The sequence below is a fragment of the Podarcis muralis genome, chromosome 16, assembly GCF_964188315.1.
Source record: "Podarcis muralis chromosome 16, rPodMur119.hap1.1, whole genome shotgun sequence".
Classification (NCBI taxonomy): Eukaryota; Metazoa; Chordata; class Lepidosauria; order Squamata; family Lacertidae; genus Podarcis; species Podarcis muralis.
The window spans coordinates 20,949,954-20,966,615 of NC_135670.1; the positions used below are offsets into that span (position 1 = coordinate 20,949,954).

At 45.8% G+C, this 16,662-nt stretch overlaps 1 protein-coding gene and 1 non-coding gene across 4 annotated transcripts in view; both read right to left on the reverse strand.

Annotated features, from left to right (window-relative positions):
- TBX5 (T-box transcription factor 5) overlaps positions 1-16,662 on the reverse strand; it is a 103,266-nt gene that overhangs the window by 19,965 nt on the left and 66,639 nt on the right. For all 3 annotated transcript variants that reach the window (XM_028709725.2, XM_028709724.2, XM_028709723.2), the window contains exons 4-7: positions 13,934-14,053; positions 11,958-12,105; positions 2,254-2,406; positions 785-876 (exon numbers count right to left, since the gene is read on the reverse strand). In XM_028709725.2, the coding sequence (XP_028565558.2) occupies positions 785-876; positions 2,254-2,406; positions 11,958-12,105; positions 13,934-14,053 (513 nt within the window). The remainder of the gene's footprint in view (positions 1-784; positions 877-2,253; positions 2,407-11,957; positions 12,106-13,933; positions 14,054-16,662) is intronic.
- TRNAI-UAU (transfer RNA isoleucine (anticodon UAU)) lies at positions 14,842-14,911 on the reverse strand. The gene has a single exon. It is a non-coding gene; the product is annotated as a tRNA-Ile (tRNA).

A 16,662-nucleotide genomic window follows, 5' to 3' on the forward strand; every position in this document is an offset into this window, starting at 1 on the left:
CGAATTTAGTTCTTATCCCGAGGTACCACTGTACAACAGAGGACTTCTCCATTGCAGTGCATAGTCAAACTATGGAACTCACTTCCGCAAGAGGTAGCAATGATGACTGCCACCTTGGATGTCTTTGAAAGAGAAAGAAACAACCTCATGGAAGATCAGGCTGTCAATGGCTACTGGCTGTGAGAACAGGATGCTGGACCAGGTGGGCCACTGATCTGATCCAGCAGGCTCTTTTCAGCAAATGTGTTTGTCTGGCTGGGATGCATCCTTCCACTCCGACAATGCCTCTTGCTTTCCTAGATGCAGGATATAGCATCTGTAGAAGCTAAGGGCTTGTCCAGACTTCCTGTTGTCCCTCTGCTTTCACCCAGTGGAAACAGCTCTTTAGCGGTCAATCGGAACAAAGGGCAACTTGGGTTCGCACCAATTTAGCACTATAGAGGGGTTTTCCAGACCAGGCATGGGGCAAGCAGAAGTGTGGGTGGACCCTAACCCAGTGCTTTTTTTCTGGGGGGACACAGCGGTACGCATACCCCTAAACATTTTGTGAATCTAAGTTTGGCCTCATTGAGGGGCAGCATTTCAATATGTGTAGAAAAATGAGAGTACCCTTAAACATTTTTTTTTTAGAAAAGAAGCACTGCCCTAACCTATTGGCTCCGCCCCCTTTTCCCTCTGGCCCAACCCACCACAGACATGTGACCCTCAGAAGCTGGCTCAGGGAGCAATGTGACCTCAGGCTGACTAGGGTTCCCAGCTCATTATACACTGTGAAAATGTTTACCTTTGCATCCTCGACATTCTATGAAGCTCCATATCATCGCTGCCTCGAAACCCTTTCGCAAAGGGGTTGTTTTCGATCTTGAGCTGGGTGATCTGAAAAGAGAAATCAGAAAGAGGATAGTTGGGGGGTGGGGCTTTCTTCATTCTTGGACTACTGCAATGCGCTGTACGTGGGGCTACCTTTGAAGGTGACCCAGAAACTACAACTAATCCAGAATGCCGCAGCTAGACCAGTGACTGGGAGCGGCCACCAAGACCATATAACACCGGTCCTGAAAGACCTACGTTGGCTCCCAGTACATTTCCGAGCACAATTCAAAGTGTTGGTGCTGACCTTTAAAGCCCTAAACGGCCTCGGCCCAGTATACCTGAAGGAGCGTCTCCACCCCCATTGTTCTGCCCAGACACTGAGGTCCAGTGCCTTCTGGCAGTTCCCTCACTGTGAGAAGCAAAGCTACGGGGAACCAGGCAGAGGGCCTTCTCAGTAGTGGCACCTGCCCTGTGGAATACCCTCTCATCAGATGTCAAAGAGATAAACTACTACCTGAGATTTAGAAAACATCTGAAGGCAGCCCTCTTCAGGGAAGTTTTTAATGTGTGACATTTTAATGTATTTTTAATCTTTGTTGGAAGCCACCCAGAGTGGCTGGGGAGGCCCGGCCAGATGGGCGGGGTACAAATAATAAAAAATGATGATGATGACAATCCATCACCTGGGCCAAAGAGATTGTCCTAAAAACAAAAAGGAAGCCTTCTTAAAACAAAAACAATCATGCATTGCAGCATCACATATTGTGAGAATGTGCAATCATGTGCATTCGCTGAAGCTGAATGCTGGAACATTCAAGGCAGAAAAAATTATGAAGGGCAAGGATACTGATGGCCATGATGATTATGCTCTGCTCCACAGATGGAGAAAGTAATACTTCTGAATAGCAGTTGCTGGAAATCACAGCAAGGAAGCATGCTCTTGGGCTTGGGTCCTGCTTGGGCTTCCCATTGGGGTATCTGGTTGGCCATCATGAGAAGAGGATGCTGGACTCTGCCTCAGCCATGCTCCAATTTCCAAGAAGATATTTCCAAAGGGACGCGGGTGGCGCTGTGGGTAAAAGCCTCAGCGCCTAGGGCTTGCCGATCAAAAGGTCGGCGGTTCGAATCCCCACGGCGGGGTGCGCTCCCGTCGTTTGGTCCCAGCGCCTGCCAACCTAGCAGTTCGAAAGCACCTTCTGGTGCAAGTAGATAAATAGGGACCGCTTACCAGAGGGAAGGTAAACGGCGTTTCCGTGTGTGGCTCTGGCTCGCCAGATGCAGCTTGTGCACGCTGGCCACGTGACCCGGAAGTGTCTCCGGACAGCGCTGGCCCCCGGCCTCTTGAGTGAGATGGGCGCACAACCCTAGAGTCTGTCAAGACTGGCCCGTACGGGCAGGAGTACCTTTACCTTTACTATTTCCAAAGGCACCATCATTTACCTTGTGATTCTGGTAGGACGTCACAGCGATAAAGGCCGTCTCTGGAAAGACGTGGGTGCAGAAGGCTGTGTTTTTTGAGCCAAACCCATTGTTCTCATCCGCCTTGACGATATGGAGTCTGGGCTGGTATTTGTGCATGGAGTTGAGGATGATCTAGAAGGGGAGGAGGAGGAAACATTGTAAGAACATAAGAAGAACCTGCTGGGTGAGGCCAATGGCCCATATAGCCCAGCATCCTGTTGCCATAGAGGCCAACCACATGCCTGTGGGAAACCAGTAAGCAAGATAGCTCAGCTGGTTAGAGAATGGTGCTGATAACGCAAGGGTTGGAGGTTTGATCCCCTTACAGGACAGCTGCATATTCCTGCATTGCAAGGGGTTGGACTAGATGATCCTCAGGGTCCCTTCCAACTCTACAGTTCTATTATTTCCCCCCTTCCACAGTTTCCAGCAACTGGTATTGTGGAGGCAGAGCATAGCCATGCCTAGTAATAATAATAAATTTTTACTTATACCCCACCCTTCCCGGTTCAAAAACCGGGCTCAGGGCAGCTAACAACAAATTTAAAACACTTAATTGTAGAAGCAGCATAAATACAGTATAAAAACATAAATAACAATAAAATTCAAAGTTCAGAAATAAATTTAGGGGAAATCCATCTAATAAGCATTAGATAATCACCAGGGCTAGCTGGCTGAATTAGTAGCCATCAATAGTCTTCTCTTCTGGCATCAGACAGAGCACAACAAATACCCTAATTGGGGATACATTGGGGAAGAAGAAGAAGAAGAAGAAGAAGAAGAAGAAGAAGAAGAAGAAGAAGAAGAAGAGGAGGAGGAGTTTGGATTTGATATCCCGCCTTTCACTCCCCTTCAGGAGTCTCAAAGCGGCTAACATTCTCCTTTCCCTTCCTCCCCCACAACAAACACTCTGTGAGGTGAGTGGGGCTGAGAGACTTCAGTGAAGTATGACTGGCCCAAGGTCACCCAGCAGCTGCATGTGGAGGAGCGGAGACGCGAACCCGGCTCCCCAGATTACGAGACTAGTGCTCTTAACCACTACACCACACTGGCTCTCGTGTGGCTCCACACTGGGAATTGGAAATGCAGCAAATTCTGGGGTGGGGGGGGGTTGCAAAACAAGTTACCCTGTGAAGAAACTCCATGCAGAAAGCCACCATTAATGGCATTATTTGATAAACCAGGGTTTTCCAAACTGTGGCCCACAGACCACCAGCTATCATTCAGAGGGTCTGCCTGGATTCATAGCAGAAAATGGGAGACAGCATGTCTTCCCAGTTAAAAAAATAATCACAGTGGTTTTTAATTGCATTTTGATTGGCTCTTTTCTTTCCTGTATTGTGTTACAGTTGGAGTTCTGTGGGATTCCTAGTGTAGTAAAATCAAAATATAATTTATAAGAAACAACTAAGATGAAATTAAAAGCCATACAGCATCTAGCACAATTGCTAGAACAGGCAGAAAAATCATCAAGCAGTCTGCTAAGACCCTAGGAAATCTTCAAGTGGTTTGTGGGGGGGGGTGAGATTTGGGAACTACTGTTATGGTGTTCATGAGTTGCTCTGGGCCATTTGTATGAGTAAAGAAACAAATAAATAATAGTAAATACTTGCCTAAGTAGTAACTAGTTAGCAACTCCCATTGACATCATCAGGCAATGGAGTCTGAAATCACTCCTGTTTACCCAGGATTGTATTCAACTAAGTCCTATTCTGAGTAAATCCATCAAAATTAATGAGCCTAAACCAGCCATGTCCACTAACCTGAATGAGTCTACTCTGAGTAAGATTGGCACTGAATACCACCTACAGGCATTTACTTTAAGGGGATTCCTAAAGCCTTGCTTTCATTTCTTTCTTGGTACATTGTTGCATCAAAGTGTTTGCTTGTGAATATGTCTGAGTAATACATAAATATATGTCCTAAAGGCTTCTGTTTATCTTTGTCTCCTGGTATGTAACTGGATCAGAATACATGCTTGTGGTTGCTTGTATTATTATTCTTCTACACTGTGTTGTATTCAGTTTAAGCTCTACTCAGCTGGAGCCACTGGAATTAATAAACCTAAGTTAGTCATTCATTCCGTTACATTTCAGAGCAGGACCAACATTAGATATAACCTATTATTATTATTATTATTATTATTATTATTATTATTATAAATTTGTATTCCACCCTTCATCCTCAGATTTCAGGGTGGTTCACAGCATAAAAATACAAGATAAAAACACAAAACATATAATAAAAAACAGTATTTTTATCATCATCATCATCATCATCAGTATTACTATTTATTGCCTAAGGTCCTAGGGTGGGTTGCAACAATTAAAATGCAGCATTAATATTGAAACACAATATTTAAAAAATCGAAAACAACAACAATTTGCTAAAGGCTTCTGTTTTCATTTCTTTCTTCCTAGGTAGTTGCTTTACAATTTTTTGCTTCCGTGTTAAAATAATAGTAACAACAATAACTCTCTCACACACATACAAAACAGAACAGGGGGAAATTGACCAAAGGAGAGCGAAGGCCAGAACGCAGGATGGGCATTTGGCATGGGGTTAACGAATGCGCCAGGGCGCCTGACCCCATCTCTTCCTCCCATCCTTCCCCTCCATCTCCCCATTGTCCTTTGAAAGGAATGCCGAAGGAGGGGGGGGTGCCCGTCGGAAGGACCTCCCGAGCGCCTCTCCCCACCCGGCCCCAGCCTTCCAAGCCGACCCAAGTCCCGCAGATCTCCGGCGCTCCCCAAAGCCTAATCTCCAGGGGCGAGGAGGAGGAGACGGGGAGCGTATCGGTCCCGCCCGCCCGTCCCTTCGCCTCCTCCCTCCTGACAATGATTGCCGTCGATTCTGGCGACAGGGAGACGCAGGCTGCCCCGCGGGGCCTGCGCCAGCCAGGGGCCTCGGGACGTCAGGGCTGCTCGCAAAGCCCCTCTCATCCGGGGGGTTTAGCCAAATCGGCTCTGACATCCCGGAGAGCCGCAGACATCAACGGTGAACGATCTAATGGTTTTTAATTTCATTACGGCTCTCCTAATTGAGGGGGCCGCCCGCGCGCCTCCCCGCTTCCCATTGTTGTGGAGCGCGGGCTCCGCTTGGCAGGGAGGGAGACGGTTGGGCCCAGTGGGAAGGGGCGTCCCAGTCGGAGCGCCCATTGCCCTTTGCGCGTCCCCCACCCCAAGCCAGGAGTCTCTCTCTCTCTTGTGTGTGTGTGTGTGTGTGTGTGTGAGAGAGAGAGAGAGAGCAGAGTTGGGAGGGGGAGAAAGACTAATAGATTTGTAGAGTTGGAAGGGACCCTGAGGATCATCTAGTCCAACCCCCTGCCATGCAGGAATATGCTGCCGTCCCGTATGGGGATCGAACCTGCAACCTCGGCGTTATCAGAACCATGCTTTAACGAGCTGAGCTATCCATGCCCATATAAAATTCTTCAAGAAACAGCCTTTTGCACATCCCCCACCACAGCCTAAGCTAGGAGTTGAGGGGGGAGAGAGAGAGAAATGATCATGGAGTTGGAAGGGACCCTCAGGGGTCATCTAGTCCAACCCCCTGCGATGCAGGAATCACGGCTAATGTGATTCCAGAAAGGGAAACCAAAGATTATCAAAGTCTTCAACCCTGCACGCCTCTTCCTCCACCAGTGAGTACCAATTTCTTAATCTTTCACCATACATTTGCATGGTGGTAGCACTCCTGCTGTGACCCACCTTGAATCAGGCCACAGCCCACCAGTTGAAGAGACTGCATGCCAAGGAATTGCTAGATGTGTGAGCTATGGCCCTTCTTCAAATATGCTTCACACCCTAGTGAAGATCGTATGAAATTGCCTTATACTGAGTCAGACGATTGGTCCATCTAGCTTAGTATTAACTACATCAATGATCTTCAGCTGATGGACTCCCAGCATCCCTTAGCCAACTTAGCCTACTATCAGTCTCATTGCACAAAGAAAACTGCCACATTCAGGAAGAACGTCCCTCACCAGGACATGCTAGCTTTCTATGTGCAGGGAAGAAGAAGAGTTTGGATTTGATATCCCGCTTTATCACTACCCGAAGGAGTCTCAAAGCAGCTAACATTCTCCTTTCCCTTATTCCCCCACAACAAACACTCTGTGAGGTGAGTGGGGCTGAGAGACTTCTTTGAAGTATGACTAGCCCAAGGTCACCCAGCAGCTGCAGGTGGAGGAGCGGGGAAGCGAACCTGGTTCACCAGATTACGAGTCCACTGCTCTTAACCACTAGACCACACTGGAAGGTTGTTTTGTTCTTGTCTCCAGGAGATGAAAGCACTGAACATGTCAAACCTCTCTCCTACAACATGAAGTGGTGTCCTCAGGAAGAGTTGGAGGATATAGGTATTGTCGAGCTACAACTCTATGCTGCCTGGGGCTGGTGGGATTTGTTCTCCAACGGCATCCAGAACACCACAGGCAGTGGTGGCTGGTGCTCATTGGGACTGGTAGGGCAGAAGACAAGGAGCCCACCTGTAGGTGGTGCCACAGCCAGTAACAGGCAGAGCCAACTAAGTCCATTTTTGACCCCGTCCTCTTCCCTGCTCAGTTCTGCAAAGGCAACACTGAGACTTAAGGTGGAAGATGAAGCTGACAGGCATGCCCTGGGCCTGATCTGGGTATAACCAGCAAGGAAAGCAGATGGAGAGTGGCTGAGGGCAGAATGGGGCTGTGGGGGGGGCAGTTCTTCATGTGTCCTAATGGACTGGCTTCCACTGGTCACAGGTTCCCCACACCTCGTATAGAGAGATACATTTGCAGTGGCTACCAAGTCAAACCTCAAGCAATTTAAGTATTTCTGTTCTTTCTATCATGAATCTACAGCTTGTTTCTAGTTTGTGTTTTTGTCTGGTTGATATAGTTGTAAAGGTTTGCTGTCTGCCCTGGAATCTATTCTGACTGACAGCGATATCTAAATATTTTAAAAGAAGGATCACGCTTCCTTAACTGTAGTCTTTCACACGCAAACATGCCATTTAGCTATTAAATGTTTAAGGCTAAGGTTGTAACTGTTTCCAGAGGGCTAGCTGCTTTAGGACTCAGCTATACAGCTGCAAATAAAACATTTTAAGTGTGCTGTAAAGTGCAATATGCAAACGTGACACTTGATGGCGACAGTGAGCTATGGGAAATTCAATATATTTTTCAAAATTTTTTAAAAAACCAACATTTTCACAACATTTTTTATATGTGTGTAGATTTCATCCTCGTCTATTGCAGCAAAGCCAGTGAAAGGTTTTGTCACATGTTTACGGCTAACAAATTTTTTATTATTATTATTATTATTATTATTATTATTATTATTATTATTATTATTATTCTATAATACATTTGTCTTAAAGGTGCCACAAGATTCTTCAATGTTTTGGGTTTGTTTCTTTCTTTCATAAGATTTATACACTGCTTGATTGTTAGGGGAAAACTTCAAAAACCTCAAAGCGTTTTAAAAAAAGGTTGCAATCCTATACACATTTGCTTGCTTGCACGTAAGTCTCTGGGTCAGGCAGTAGGTCAGACTTCTGAAAGGACATTATAGGATTGCACTGCTCAAGGTTATAACAAGAGAAGGCACAGCATACAACTAACTAGAAAATGCTGCCTTTAGTCGAAGATAATTTAGAAGCAAGTTATAATTAATCACAACACATTCCCATGCATGTTTGCACAGAAACAATTCCCATTGTGTACAATAGACCTTAATCCTTTCATAAATAAGTTTAGGATTGCAACCCTTAAAAAAGAAGAGGAGGAGGAGCAGAGGAGGCATTCTGTACATGCTCTGATTCCTCCTTAAGGACTAACACCAAAAATAGGTTCTGAAGCTAAGTCCAAGACATGCACCGCTAAAATTAATCCCGGACTAGAATACTCTGTGTGTGTGTGCGTATTTGTGTGTGTGATGTCAGTCCAGTGAGGCATGAGGATTAATTCAAACTGTAACCTGGGCTGGGCGGCTGCACTTCAATCTAGGTTACTAGATCAGTTAGCACATTGTACAGATCCTTGTTTACAAGGCGCTGCTGTCTCCCATTTCATCTCACATCTCCCCTCCACGTGTCTGCAGGCACCACTTGTGCAGCCGGAGCTCAATTAGAGCCAACTGTTGACAGGGCGCGGCTGCCACCAAGATGCATCAAGCACACTTCCATCAAATTAAGACCAACTTTATTCACTGCTAAACACCTTCCTGGCTCAGGCTTCCCAGCCGCCCATCCCTTGGCATTTCAGCTGACAGCCTCAGCTTAGTGGAAAGAATTTGAGCATTAATGCTCTCTCTCTGCTGCTGCTGCTCTAGCAGTCAGTCTACAGTAGGCAGCAAAAGCATGTAGACCTCAATTGAAAAATGCCCTCCGTTACGCTAGAGCAGGCTTCCTCAACCTCGGCCCTCCAGATGTTTTGGGACTACAACTCCCATCATCCCTAGCTAGCAGGACCAGTGGTCAGGGATGATGGGAACTGTAGTCCCAAAACATCTGGAGGGCCGAGGTTGAGGAAGCCTGCTCTAGAGGGAGAGACTAGAACTGCAGGGGATTTTAGCTGAGCATCAGCAGAAGTCTCCTAGCAGGAAGAGTGGTTCCACAGCAGAACAGACCTCCTCAGGAGACAGTGGGCTCTCCTTCGCTGAGGATATTTCAGAAGATGCTGGACCACCAGCTGTCAGAGCTGCTGCAGCTGTATCTTGAATAACAGGTCCTGTACTTAATCAGGGCACCAGACTGGAGTACAGTGGTACCTCAGGTTAAGAACTCAATTCGTTCTGGAGGTCCGTTCTTAACCTGAAACTGCTCTTAACCTGAGGTACCACTTTAGCTAATGGGGCCTCCTGCTGCTGCCACGCGATTTCTGTTCTCATCCTGAAGCAAAGTTCTTAACCCGAGGTAATATTTCTGGGTTAGCGGAGTCTGTAACCCGAAGCGTCTGTAACCCGAGGTACCACTGTACTAGTTTGGAGGCCCCCTTCCAATTCTGTTATTTTGTGATTCCACAGGCCACAACTCCACAGCCAGTGGTGTCGCAAGGGGGGTGCGGTCCGCCCTGTGTGTCATGCCTAGGGGGGTGACAAACTCCCCACGCCCGGCGGGCGGATTTTCGCGATTGGCACAACCATCACAAAAATACGGCCACTGATCATGCAAATATTGCCAGCGATCAGCCTTCTCCCCCCCCCCCCCCCCCCGTGTACCGGGTACCACCTGACCTTGCTACGCCTCTGTCCACAGCAACCTGTTTTCAGTGCTGGGAAAGGACAGTAATCAATATATGGTTGGATGATAAGAATGCAGTACAGGCTGTCTCTGATCATACACAGAGGAGCTTTCTCTCATTGTTGAAAAATATCACAGTCTCCCTCTGCCCAGGGGCGTAGCGTGGGTTGTCAGCACCCGGAGCAAGGCAAGTAATTTGCGCCCCCTAACCCATGGATTTGCGCCCCCTAACCCATGGATTTGCGCCCCCTAACCCTAACCCCCAGATGTTGCGCCCGGTGCGGCCGGCCCCCCCTGCACCCCCCACACTACGCCACTGCCTCTGCCTTCACCCATCTGAGATTAGAAGAGAGCTGCGTTTTAGGTAGGGAGTGGGTGAATCTGTCAATTTCAGTTTCTCTGTTTGTCTCTCTCCTTTTTTAAATTTAAATTCAGTTCTCCACATCACTTTGAGATATTTTTTTAATGTCAGAAAATGTATCAGCATTTTTGTGTGAATTTATCCTAATGTTTGTATGCAATTTTGGTTAAAAGACACACTTTTGCAAAACAGCATTCCCAAATGTAATGCATTGCTGCATGTTATTTTTCACTAACATGATGCATTCTTCCATATGCCTTACCCAAATAGATGCTAGATATGCAAATATTGGCTAGAACATCTCAACGTTCAGAAAAGTGCAAATTTTGGAGGATGGCTGTGTCTCATGTCAGAAAGGGTGAATTAAGTCAGTTCCCCTTTAAATGAGAGTGCAGTTCAATTTCTCTCTCCCCACCCCCACCCCCATCCCTAGGTTGAGGCTTGAGCATAAGAATAATTCCCAGGGCATTTGGAGGCTTAGAACATGCTTCTGGGATAGCTCAGTTGGTAACGCATGAGACTCTTAATCTCATGGTTGTGGGTCTGAACCCCACATTGGGCAAAAGATTCAAACATTGCAGGGGTTGGACTAGATGACCCCCATGGTCCCTTCCAGCTCTACAATTCTATGATTCTATTATTCCCCTTTGAGAAATCAGACTTCAAGCAATATGTGTAGAGGTGTACATGAAAGAGAACAACAGAGCAGTGGAAGCACAGATAAATCAAGATACTTTCTTACCAAGTGAACATATAAAACAATAATTTTCTACATTATTTCTACTTCATTATTTTATAAACTCCAAATCCCATAAATAATACAATATGCATAATGTCAGCTTTATTACATACGACATCTTGTTAGCATATGTAGTCTTATGCTTCCCTTTTTTGCAAACAGAGCACTCCTTGACCCATATCCCTCTCACCAGCAGAAATATTAGTTGCAATTCTGAAATAAAGGTAGTTTTTTTAATTAAAAAACCTCTTTCCTCATTTTCCTTCACAAGCGCTGCATATACACCCTAGCTTCAAAGTATGTTTTACCCCTCAAAGTATTCTGGGCACCATAGTTTATGAAGGGTTGCTAGGAATTGTAACTCTGCGAGGGGTAAACTATAGAGCCCAGAATTGTTTAAGGATGAGACTGTGCTTCAAATGCGCTTTAAAGATACAGGATGTACACAGTCTAAACCACAACATGCACATGCCTTTACACAGCACCCAAGCTACTCAACTGAGAATTCATTGGGGTTTCCTCTCCATCGATTTATCTATCTTGGCAAGGAGTGGAGAGCCTGTGGACCTCCAGATGTTGTCAGACTTCAAATCCCATCAGTCCCTGCCAGCGTGGCGAGAGTTTTAGACCATCAGCATCTGGAAGGTCACAGGATATCCACCCATAATCTAGTTACAGATAGGTAGCCAACTATATAGAAGGATGTGGCAACTTCTGTTTCAGTGTATCTGAAGAAGTGTGCATGCACACGAAAGCTCATACCAAGAACTAACTTAGTTGGTCTTTAAGGTGCTACTGGAAGGAATTTTTTTTGTTTTGACCCATAATCTAGGCTGCAATCTGGCACAAAGTGAAATCAAGTGAAAGTTTATATGCACCTTCTCTGTTGTTGCCATTGGATCATGGCCCAAAATGTCTACTTTCTAAAATGAGAAGAAGAGTTGTTGGGTATGCAAGGCTGCCTGGGAGTTTTTACCCCTAAACCAGGGATGGGGGAAACCTGTGACCCTCTGGGTGTCATTGGACTACAACTCCCATGGTCCCTGACCTTTCATCTCGCTACCTTGGCCTGATGGGAGTTGTAGACTTAACAACAGCTAGGTCGCAGCTTCTCCATCTCTCCCCTGTTACTGGGAATGGCTGCAATTCCACGGTGACAAATGAAAGGCACTCTGCAGGTGCTTAGAGTCACCATCCGTGATATCGTATAACAGGATCTTAAGATTGCTAAATCCTATTGTGGTGTATATGTATGGATCCAATTAAGCTCTGATTGAAAAGCTGGAGTTTGTTTTGTTTTGACGAGAGCTCCAATGTCAGTCTGTATCAGCCAATATGAAATTAAATCTGCCAGGTACTTACATGGCCAAATGGGTCAAGATGGTTGTTGGTCAGCTTGAGCTTTTGGAAGGAGACCAGCTGCCTCATCCAATGGGCCCCAGTGGCTGGTGAGTCCGGGTGCACATATAATCTTCCCGGCATAGCAGGCTCAGCTTTCCCAGTCACTGACCTAACCAAAATCAACACAGTGGGTTTGGTGTTTTGTTTTATTCTCTCAACTATGTTAGAAAATCAGAAAAAGGCTGCAAATCAGAGGAGGGAAGAACAGCTTATCCACACTTATCTTTCCTCCATTCTTTCCAGGCATGGCCCATGCTTTAAAGGTATGTGTCCAAGTGCCCCTTTTTTTTCTTTTCTTTTTTGCTCCAGAGATTTCCCCATGAAACCCCACTTTTTAAAGTTTTTGCAGGGAAAGCTCCAGGGCAAAAACCAACAGCAACTGCTTGGACACAGAGCTTTTAAGCACAAATCTGTGCCAGGAAAGAGTGGGGCAAAATGTTCTATTCCTCCCAGTTCTATTCCTCAAACATGCCCCATCCCTTCATTAATTTTGCAATAGCTAAAGTGGTAGAGTCTGGAGGTGGCACAATAGACTGTACCACATTGCAGATGACAATAATGATAATGAAAATGTGCAGCAGAGAGGGGTGATAGAGTCCTGAAGTCATGGAATGCAGTAGAGACTGCTGCTGATTGGGACTAGTAGGATGGAAGGCATGGAGGCCAACAGCAGAGGGAGCCAGAGAAAATGCCTGGTGGAGTTACTGATTGGTCTATGACAGGCATAGGCAAACTCGGCCCTCCAGATATTTTGGGACTACAACTCCCATCATCCCTAGCTAACAGGACCAGTGGTCAGGGATGATGGGAATTGTAGTCCCAAAACATCTGGAGGGCCAAGTTTGCCTATGCCTGGTATATGATAAAGGTAACGGTAAAGGGACCCCTGACCATTAGGTCCAGTTGTGACCAACTCTGGGGTTGCAGCGCTCATCTCGTTTTATTGGCCGAGGGAGCCGGCGTACAGCTTCCGGGTCATGTGGCCAGCATGACTAAGCCGCTTCTGGTGAACCAGGGCAGTGCACGGAAATGCCGTTTACCTTCCCACCGTAGCAGTACCTATTTATCTACTTGCACTTTGATGTGCTTTCGAACTGCTAGGTTGACAGGAGCAGGGACCGAGCAACGGTATCTCACCCTGTCGCGTGGATTTGAATCACCGACCTTCTGATCTGCAAGTCCTAGGCTCTGTGATTTAACCCACAGCACCACCCGCGTCCCCCTGGTCTATGATAGGTAAAGCCAATTCATTCTGGTTTTGTCCACACCATACTCCCTGCTCAATTTTATGAGACTAAGGAGGAGGACGCTGACAGCCAGCACTACCCATGAGGCTGATTGTAAGGCTTGCCCTAATGGACTCACCTCCATTGACAGAACAGACTGCCCTATTACGTGCTACAGCTGAAGGAATCACATCCTTGAATGTGCAAAGTCTGGTGGGTTTGAAAGATGACAAGAATGGTATTGTCCTACCTGAAGTCTGGAGTGGTACAGACCTACCCAATAGTGTCATTCAGCTGTGTGCCACCCAGTATTTAGAGCTGTCTCTACACACAATGCAAAATGGCTGAATTCTGGACTGTTTCGCTTTGTACTGCTCTATGCTCCAGCCAGGCAAATGAGAGGCATTATGAGAGCACATCTTCCAGCCAAGGAAAACCACTCAAGGTGCAATGCGGAGCCAGTAATGGGTGGGGACTGTGAGGAGTTCCAAGGGCCAGATAGAGAGGCCTGAAGGGCCACCCTCAGCCTGTGGTTTCTTCAACTCTGCTTTAATGTATAGACAAATATTCTTAGTCCAAGGAGCAGGGTATCCCACGCCACACCAAAGAGCAATTGCCTCTTTTGACTTTGCTCTGGATAGATTTTTTCCCCCAACCCTTTAATCTTGCATGGTTTTTGCCCTATCTCCAAAACAGAATTAGGCTGCATACCATTTATTATCTGCAAATTTGTATCTGTGGTCATCAGAGGGGACAATATCCATTAACAGGATGTACTTTGTTTTGGGGTTGAGTCCCGTCACTTTCACCTTGTAGCTGGGGAACATGCGCCTAAGAAGGAAAGAAAAAGACATGTAAATATTAGCGGACAGATGCATTGATCTGAAAACATTTGTTCTGGAACAAATTGCGATTACATTCTTTCATAGTATAACCAAGATTGAGAACCAGAAAGTAAACGTTTCATATGAGGTCCTGTTATCATTAAGGGGTATGATCCACCCCTTACAGCTGCAATCTTAAGCATTTACTCAGAAGTATACCCTGCTACTTCCAGGTTGGCTTACTTCAAATGAATTTGCTTAAGATTCCAATCTCTCCTTTCTGCTTCCTCCCTCTCTTTTTTCAAAAGAAGTCATCCAATATCTGACGCCTTTAAATAATTTCTCACCCTTGCATCTATGTAATCTATAGCACTCTCCAACCAGAATGCAGCACTTCTAAATCCCGAGTAAAAGTCGCAAAGTAATTGAAAGAGCCCAAAGCAAAACCGAGTGAAAACAAAATGCTATCATACAGTTTCCAAAATAGAACAAAGAGCGATCAGAGGTGGGGAGCTTGTGGCCTCCAAGATGTTGCTGGGCTATAAAATGACCACTGGCCATGCTGGCTGGACTTGGTGGGAATTGGAGCCCTAGCTTCCCAATCCCTGGTTCAGAGTGTTCAACATGAAGGTCTCTGGGTGGTCCTTACAAGGCAATGCAACTCACAAGGAAGGGTAGGAGGACAGGAAACTGCTTTTTACCAAGTTGGGTTATTGGTCATCTAGCTCAGCATTATCTACACCCACTGACTGGCAGCAACTCTCAAGCGTTCCAGGCAGGTGTCCTTAAACCTACAGGAGGTCCCAGGGATCGAACCTGGGACCTTCTGCACATAAAGCAGATGCTCTACCACTAAGCTACGGCCATGTCCCTAAGACATAGGAAGCTGCCTTATTATGAGTAAGACCATTGGCCCATCTAGCTCATTATTGTCAACACACTAACTGGCAGCAATTCTCAGGGGTTTAGACAGATGTCCTCCTTAGCAGTTGGGGAGCAGGAGGAGGAGGAGGACTGGAATTTTAAGAGCTACTGGTGGAGCTTGTTTGTTTTTTTCTTCCTTCGTCTCTCTCCATTTTTCCTTGTGTGTTGTGTCTTTCAGATTGCATGCCTGTCTTACTACTGATTTCTGTAAGCTGCTCTGCAATTGTATTTGCAATTGTATTTTGTAAGTGTAGTGCTGTAAAAATAACTTTTAAAAAACTACGTGGAAAACAACAAGAAGTCTTGTTAAGCATTAAAGACTAACAGATTCACAGAAACATAGATTTGTAGAGTTGGAAGGGACCACAGGGGTCAACTAGTTCAACCCCCTACAATGCAAGAATCTTTCACCCAATGTGGGACTCGAACCCACGACCCCGAGATTAACAGTTATGTTTATATTGTTTACAAAAGTTGGGTGCCTGCCCCTCTCTCTGCCAAGCAGAGGCAAGAGCCCATTGGGCTCCTTTGGAGAATTGAAGACATGACAGAGACTGTCACAGCTTTAAGAAATACTATACATTCACATATTTACTCCTTTAGTCTGCATGGAGGGAGTCCAGTTCTTACAGCATGGTCATCTCAAGAGCGGTTTTCTCCCCACTGCAGTGGGGCACTCCAGTCTAAGGCATCTCATCATTCTGCTGCTCCTAAACACTAAGCCTCCTTTATTCCTTTATTATTATTGCATTCTAATGGTCAGTTCTTTTGATGCTTTGAAATACTAATGATTAACCCCCTCAGGTGTCAACTAACAAAGGAGTTCTCCTGACCATCAGCACTTGTTGATTGACTACAGTTAAAGACTGGTACACACTTAGGACATTTAAGGTAAAGGGACCCCTGACCATTAGGTCCAGTTGTGACCAACTCTGGGGTTGCAGTGCTCATCTCACTTTATTAGCCAAGAGAGCCAGCGTACAGCTTCTGGGTCATGTGGCCAGCATGACTAAGCCACTTCTGACGAACCAGAGCAGCGCATGGAAACGCCATTTACCTTCCCGCTGGAGCGGTACCTATTTATCTACTTGCACTTTGACATGCTTTCAAACTGCTCGGTTGGCAGGAGCAGGGACCAAGCAATGGGAGCTCACCCCATCACGGGGATTTGAACCGCCGACCTTCTGATCGGCAAGTCCTAGGCTCTGTGGTTTAACCCACAGCGCCACCCGCATCCCTAGGACATTTACATAGGTTAATTAACTCTTCACACGCTAATTGCTGGTGCTCAGAAGTAGGAACACACATTCCAATGCGCATGGATCATGATTACATTCTCAAAGTCCAAGCACAGTCTTTAAACATAAGCACAATTTAAACACCTCAACCCCCTTCCATAACTTCCTTTCTAATACACATTGAGACTGCCTTATAACATATCCGAGTTATAGCATACAAGTTCTAATTAAATCCTAACATTTACTATACTTAAACGTCTTAGCACCACAGATCTATTACAATATCAATCCACACAAGCAAGAGACTTTAAAACACTTCTGTGGCATCCAAAATTTTACTGAATAAAATCACACTTCTAAAACATACTTTATAAACGCTCTTCCTTTTTAAATTTAAATGTCTTTAAGACTCTTGCTGCAACAGACCTATGGATATAATTATATGTTTGCATGT